Genomic DNA, 7,994 nt, shown 5'->3' with positions numbered 1-7,994 from the left:
GCAGCGGCAATCCACCTGTCACTCAAGTGGCCACGCCCTAATTATGCAGAATTTTAAGGCTTAATATTTACATGGGGAGTCTATGGGGTTGACTCCCTTTTGCAGCCAGCCTCTAGCGGCCAGTTGATGAATTACAGTTTAAGTCACTTCCTTGTTGGCTTCACGAGAGAGAGCGGGAGGTTGCCGCTCGGGTCAGACCGTGAGCCACTGCTTTCAGTGATCAGTAATAAGGACCGGTGAAGTATTGTACAGTATGTCAGGATTCATACGTGCCTCGCTGTGACAAAAGTAAGCCGGGACAACACTGATATCACCAAAGACCTGGATCGGGAATCAAGCGTGCTCTTGCTGGTTTGTGACATTAGAACTCCTCATTTTTTCACTGTTGGTTTAAATACAAATTTTTGCATAACCTGTCGCGTACCGCGCATGCGCCGAAATTTTCTTATCGTTCCATTTTGTATAGTATTCCTATATTTTCATAGAGTTGTAATGATTATACTACATTATAAATACAAGAGTATATGCGGTTTTTCCTTGTTACAACCTGTATGTCAATTAAGAAGTTCATAAAACGAATTTTGTCGGTGGTAGCACGACTTTTTACATAACTGTGTCAGTGTACCGTGCAGTGCATTGCAGGTCAACGTGTGTGAGTGTAGAAAGGCGGACTGGGTGGGGGTTTGGGCTGAAAATAAAACAAATGTATTTAAATGATACTGATATGAATAGTTTTAAATGTAATTCTTCAGTACATGTTGCCTATTGCAAGCTCTCTGAAAGACAAAGACCAGCTCATGCAATAAACTGTTTTCACATGGAACGTCTTACGTTACCATGGCAAAAAGTACAAATATGCACCTCAAAATAACGTCAACAATAGTCACGGACAAAATATGTAACTGCAGGCTTGTTTTTTTGTCGGCCCTATAGGTTTTGATTGACTGGAACTATATCAATGGAGGTTTGTTTATTATGTATTATGTTTTATTTCTTCAGCAGCACACCTAAAAATATGAAATTAAGTTACATGTTTGTTTAGGGTTTAATATATGTATTCATTGAAATAAATTTGTAGTGACTGCCCTGAAAAATGCTATTTTGTAATTTAGTTGGTGAAACTGGACTATTTCCAGCAACTATCAGAAACATTAATCTGTGTGAGTCAGGTATGTGCATTTCCCATGTGACTTTCGATTGTTGTATAATATCATGGATGCTTGACCAGCAATCTATGGTTTCTATATAGCAATGAATAATAATAATAATCATCATTTTAAAAATCTCTCATAGTATTAGGTGTCAGGGAATAGGCTGGATTCAGGTGCGGGATCAACAGAGGCTTTATTGTACAGGATCAACAAAGGCTTTATTGTACAGAGATATATCACCATGACGTGAGTGATGGTAGTGAGGGGATTGCCCGATAATGACCACGCCGTAATGGGCTTGACCAGGGGAATGGTCGAAATGTTCCACTTGTGAGCAGAGGCAGAATCCAGGAAATTCCCCTCAGCCCCCGAATCCAGAAGGGCGTGGCCAGTGTGCGAACCTCCCTGGAAAGAGAGTCGAAAAGGCGCCTCCCACTGAAGATCATCGACGCGCGTGAGGAGCTCAGCGACTTGGGCATTTAGCCCCAGTAAAACTCCCTGTTGCACAAGAGCAGAACGAAGCGGATCCGATCCTGCTGAATCCATCAAGACAGGACTGGTGAGTGATACCAACAATGACAGTCAGAACCAGGGAATAACTCTCAACGATGTGACAAAAGACAGAAACACGAGGAGCTATAAGGAGAAGCTAATGAGATGATAAGAACCTGGTGTGAAACAAGAGGCGAGCAGAGAAACAAAGGAGGGCGGGGAAACAATCATGCTGACAAGTGCGCACGTGGCGAGCTGTCAAAACAAGCCACGCACAACAACACACACGCAGAGACAGCAAGGAACAGAGCCGCAACAGCGGCAGTGGAGACGAAGCCGGCGGGGCAGCTCGCTAATCCGAGCGAGAGGCTGAGCAGCCCAACAACGAGGCCGCAGAGTCCCAGGGAAGGCGGATGCCGGAGGGAGCCCACGGGTTTCTGAACGCACAGAGAGGTGCGGGAAAATAAACTGGAATCTACGAGCACTGGAGCCTGAACGAGACAAGACAGGACTGGTGAGTGATACCAACAATGACAGTCAGAACCAGGGAATAACTCTCAACGATGTGACAAAAGACAGAAACACGAGGAGCTATAAGGAGAAGCTAATGAGATGATAAGAACCTGGTGTGAAACAAGAGGCGAGCAGAGAAACAAAGGAGGGCGGGGAAACAATCATGCTGACAAGTGCGCACGTGGCGAGCTGTCAAAACAAGCCACGCACAACAACACACACGCAGAGACAGCAAGGAACAGGTGATCAGACCCGAGACCCGACAATTAGGTAGCTAGTGGGGACTGAGAAATTGATGCTTTTGAATTTTAAACATATTTATTTTTTTCATTAAAGACTCAGAAATGGTCCAAATGCATTCTGAAAAAACTCCTAAAAAACTACATTTACAAATATAAAAAAATAACTTTTTAAGATTTCAGAGAATATGAAAATTAATTTAAAAATGGTCTCATTATGTAATTATAAAAACTAAGGGAAAATGTTTAAAAGATCTTATAAATTCCATCGTATCTTTCACAATATCTTTATCACTTGTATGAAAACTACAGACTGAACAAATGACTTACACTAAAGCATGAAAATTAAAGGCATTGTGACTAAAGGACTAAATAATTTTGGAATAACTTTCTAGCAGCACTACATTAATTACTACAGTTATGAGGGTCTGTATCACCGTGGCATTAATTTTAACTGAGAAATTAAAAACGTGCTTATCATAAAATAAGCATATTGAAGTCATTGTATGCATGAATTGCATTTTTTATGTATTTTTTAATAAATTCATAGATCTGGACAAAAAATTAACACCCTGTCATTGACTCGCACTGACTCAATAAATATAATTTATTTGGGGGGAAAAAAACATTAATGCATTTACCTTATCTTACCATTTGTTTTCACAGCTTCAACAAGTAATTGGGTCAGAGGACCTTTGACCTGAAATGTAAAGCTTGACCTTGTCCATGTCAGGTGAGACAGAGCCAAAGCCCTACCTGTACAGGGGCGAGTCTGAGTCCCCGTGTGGCTCCATGTCTCACCTGCACCACATGGGCGTGGCCTCTGAGGGGAGTGACAGCAGTCACGACCCACCCACTTCTCCGAGGCCTCAAACACAGATGCATGAGGACATGGAGATGGGCGGAAGTGGCTCTAGTGGAAGTGGCACAGAATCTCACGGTAACGAGTCCCACAGTACTGAATCACATGGAAATGAGTCTGTGGGGAGTTCCAGTGGAAACGGAAAAGATTCTGCAATCATGGCATCATCAGGGAGTAACAAGAGGTGAGGAGATACAAGACGTGTATCAACGTGTAACATAATACAATTGATTGTTGAGATGCAAGATGGTACCAGTTGCATTTTTATTAATTGAGTGTGCGAGTCTGTGGTGTGAAATGAGGGACATGAAAGTAATACCAGTTTAAGTTACCTGGATGATCAATCTGATATGCAGCATTGCTATGAACAACAGTCAATATCACATTGCAATATATATACATTGCATAACAGATATTTGAGGAAAAAACAGCACTCTTGTTCGAGTGATATTGCTAAACTATATAATATTTATATAAGACAAATATAAGACAAAAACCAATTCAAGGGACCCTTTTTGCCCTCGTGTCTTGAATTTTGGGGGCATATGATTGCATTCTAGTCAGTCATTGTCCAGCATCATGTTCATCAGCAACTGCATGCAATGGTTGATGTGTTGTGTTAAATGCATTAGTAATTTTAATGTTATTTTTTCCATAATTGCATCAAATTAATGTGTTAAATCGACAGCCCTATTTATTACCTATGGTATGATGCTGCTGTGGCCAGATATATTCAGAACAACAGCATGCTTGCTTGTGTGTTATTGCTTAATAATAAAAGTGAGAACTAAACAGCTGTAAGCAGCAATTAAAGGGCCAAGCGCAGCATAGGCAAAAATGAGGAACTAACCAAGTTCTGTATGGCAGGGAACATCAGGCCAACTGAAAAAAAAAAAGTAATTAAAGACATCTGTTGATGATTTTAAGCAAAATTGTTGAAAAATCATAAATACAATCACTTGTTGTTTTAATTGATTATCACTTAGTTTTGACAAATAGGTGATGCTGTGACAAAATTGATGTGAAAGGTGTAAGAAATTCCAAATGGTAGACAGGAAGTTCATCTGACTATGGCATATTTGGTATCATTGTTCTAGATAAGACTCAATGAATCTATTAAGACCAGTAGGCAAAAATACTGAGAAGCTATTGGCCTTTTTTAAAATTTCGTTATATTACTCAAAACTTTTTCAGTACCTTCAGCTTATAGTGACATATACAGATATGTAATGATACACTAATGTGTTTGTAAAATATAGCGATCTTTATGTCTAAATTCTAAATGGCCAGCAGGCAACATGGAGAGATTGGGTACCATTTGACTCTGTATGCAGCACTGAATCTAAAGGGACTGTCTCATGTGTTTTGACCAAACCATTCAGAAGTTATAAACAAAAAAGCCATTTTTCATATGTCCTGACCACTAGGTGGTACTGTGCTGAGACTGTGCAGGTTCCTTCAGGTTATGGTTATCATAACACACCAAGTTTGGTTTGAATACGCTAAAGCATTGCAGCAATATAACCTCAAATCCATTTTGGCATTCTCTTTAGTCATTCGTTCACATGTTATATGAGAGTGGTTTGACTAATTAACTTTAATTACATAACTTTGTATTGGCATTGTCTAAAGATGATATGATTCGATTTTAATGAAAATCAAAATGGTTCAAAAGTTATTAGCATAAACGTGAGTGCAACTTTGGACAGTTAGTAGCACTATCAGCTTTGAGATAGTCTCCAAATTGTCTGTGGTTAATGTTGAGGCTGTCCTCTATCTGTTTGCCCGATTTCATAACTTTTTATCATACAAGTCTATGAGCTGCCATATACTCAACCAGAAGAAAAAGAGCACTAACAGATACAGTGAGTGTCTATACACTTTCAGTGCTTGGCCCCTAATAATAATAATTTAATATAAAACAAAATAAAATTGTATTATTATTATCATGCATCCACTTAAACCAAAGTGAGTGAAGCCCTGAGTTTCAAGTTCCTATGTTTGTATTCGACAAGAGTCATCAATAAAGTCCACATAACAAATTAGATACTGATATGTGATTCTGTAACATATGCACAGTATTTATTTAATAAAGTCTTTTGAAGCATAATAATCACACTAGGCATCAAGGGAATAATCAGTTTGAGTACAGAGTAGCATCCTTGGTCCTTTCTGGCTGGTATGCTGGCCTCTAGGCAAAATTCAGTTCATCATGTTTGTTATCAAAACAACAAAATATATAATATTTGTGATAAAAACCTATTTTAGACCCTTTGGCTTAGAAGGCTGACTTTGCAAACAATTTAAGACTTTTAATACCGGTACTAACATTTACAGGAATTAAAAAAAATATTTTAGTTCTACTGAAATTAAACTTTTGCATTTCTTGAAAAAGCATTAATAAGCACTATATTAGACCCTGCCAACACAGGCAGCCTAATATAAAATAAAGCATTATGTAAGGTCTTGATGATAACGCCTCTTGTTAGAAATTCTTCAGTCATTTATGTGTGTTTTACTTATATTTGTTGTTCTATTCACCTCTTATTTTTCCTCTGTAGCTCAAACTCTCAAAGTCTTTCACCTCCCAGTAGCAACAATGCATTCAGCTTGGTCAGTTCAGAGCAAGACAACCCATCAACCAGCGGCTGCAGGTAACAAAACCACAGGCCTTAAATAGCTATAATACAGTTGTATCACTTAATAAAGAAGTCAATCAGCTCCTCTTTTTGAACTAGTGAGTGAGTGTTAATTCAGTAAGTTCAAGAATGTTTTACATTGTAAAACATGCAGTGACCCCTTTTAAGAAATACAGTAGGTACAATAGGATAAATACTAGTGTCACTTTGTATGTGTGTTGTTTTTGCAGTAGTGAACAGTCAGCAAAGGCTAAGTCTCAGAAGGAGCTTTTTAAGACCTTAAAAGAGCTGAAATATCACCTCCCTCATGACAAACGCAGCAAGGGCCGGGCAAGCACACTTCACACACTCAGATATGCACTGCGCTGCGTCAAACAAGTCAAAGGTCAGACAACCACAAACACAATTTATGCTATATTTTTGTATATTAATTTTGTGTAAGCCTTGCATGTTTTTCTTTGCTTTTGCAGCCAATGAAGAGTACTATCAGATGCTTATGATCAATGACAGTCAGCCCTCAGGTCTGGACGTGTCCTCATATACTATTGAAGAAATCAACAGTATTACCTTAGAATATACCCTCAAAAATGCTGTAAGTAGAACATACAAACACAGCCTAAACTGCCTTAAACTTACAGTGTGCCCAGAAACTCTCTGCAAACATATATCTGAATAAGTCAAGTATGTCATTTTTTAAAATCAGTTAAAACACAATAAACATTTTATATACAGTAGACGTAGACCACATGGGATGCACTGCATATGCCAAACCCAGATCCCAGATTAATCTATGACATACATCAGTGCACTTTTTTAGGAAGTTTTAAAGAAAAAGGAAAAAAAAAAAAACCTGACAAATGTTTTGAAATGCAACATCTGAATAATGTTTTGAAGTGTGGTAACTGTAGATTACTACGGTGTATGTGTATAATTATATGTAAGGAATAATTGACAACAGGCCGTTGAATTATCAGAAAATAATGTATACATGAGGTGTAACACAAATGACCACACAATAAAAATTATTTTATTGTCCCCCCCGTAATATTTTCGAGTTATACGATTTTTTTGTAATACGGAACATATTTTTTTGTTCATGCAGTGGATGTCAATGGTAACCAAAATATTTTTATTACCATTGATAACCAATAGGTGGCTGTAAATGTCTTCAGTTATTCTTTCATTTGATTTGTTCAAATGGCTGATTCATTCAGGAATTAAGTAAATGGCTCTCTTTATGAATGGGCCATTGAATTATTGGTTCTCCCGATTTGTTCAAATCGCAGATTCATTCAGAATGAAACACTTGTATTTGTTGATTGGACAACAGTTCTGCTGTGGTTTTATAGGTAACCCTAGGTTTTCCTAGGCAAAATTTATCAAAATCAGACAGTATAGTGTGTAAAATATAACAATATTAAAGTCACCATGAAATCAAAATAGAAAATTCTTATTTTTTTATGGAATACTGTAGTGTTTATTATAAATAATTTATCCGTGCACTTCATTCTTTTTTTTTAAATTCATGTGCCCTCTTAATCTTTAATCAAAAACGTTAAACTCCCCTCCCCCTCAAAACGACTCCTCTTCTCTAACGGTCACGAGCTATGGCGCAAGGGCGGAGCTAGTGACGTGAGGGGTAAACGCTGGGATAAACGACAAGGGGAAAAGCTGAAGCTGATGCTTCACTTTATAGCACTGACACCAGTCATGAGGGAGTATATTACCCCTAAACATTGAAAAGATTTTAGGATATTACGACAACATTACTCTTAGGACATCGCAAACTAATTTTTTTCATGAATATGACTTAACCTGATGGAGGACGCGCTCAGTCATTCAGGCAGTCTCTCTCTTTGTCGCGCGCGCTGTTTGGTCATGTTTTGTGCCGTTGATCGTCGTCGTCATCCTTAATAAATAAAACATTTATTCATGCTTAGGTATCGGCTGTGAATCCAGTGGAGAGAAATCCCCCCACAACTAACTGCAAACTGGCATTCGGATCTGCCTCCATTTTGTTAGCAATGCCCCAACTTCCAACGATCCAATCAATTCCCGAAGGACGAAATCAAGTCCCGCCCTCTCATTTCAGATGCCG

At 38.4% G+C, this 7,994-nt stretch overlaps 1 protein-coding gene across 1 annotated transcript in view; it reads left to right on the top strand.

Annotated features, from left to right (window-relative positions):
- The first annotated feature begins 200 nt into the window (after positions 1-200).
- Positions 201-7,994, top strand: part of LOC107726111 (period circadian protein homolog 2-like) — a 42,346-nt gene continuing 34,552 nt past the window's right edge. Inside the window, exons 1-5 of the mRNA XM_016535615.1 lie at positions 201-351; positions 3,062-3,441; positions 5,819-5,911; positions 6,127-6,281; positions 6,367-6,488. Coding sequence (XP_016391101.1) covers positions 3,122-3,441; positions 5,819-5,911; positions 6,127-6,281; positions 6,367-6,488 — 690 coding nt within the window. The 5' untranslated portion in view covers positions 201-351; positions 3,062-3,121. The remainder of the gene's footprint in view (positions 352-3,061; positions 3,442-5,818; positions 5,912-6,126; positions 6,282-6,366; positions 6,489-7,994) is intronic.

Source organism: Sinocyclocheilus rhinocerous, unplaced genomic scaffold (assembly GCF_001515625.1).
Source record: "Sinocyclocheilus rhinocerous isolate Xijiao unplaced genomic scaffold, SAMN03320098_v1.1 scaffold1899, whole genome shotgun sequence".
Taxonomy (NCBI): Eukaryota; Metazoa; Chordata; class Actinopteri; order Cypriniformes; family Cyprinidae; genus Sinocyclocheilus; species Sinocyclocheilus rhinocerous.
The sequence above is the reverse complement of the archived record's forward strand: the minus strand, read 5'-3'. Positions and strand labels throughout refer to the sequence as shown.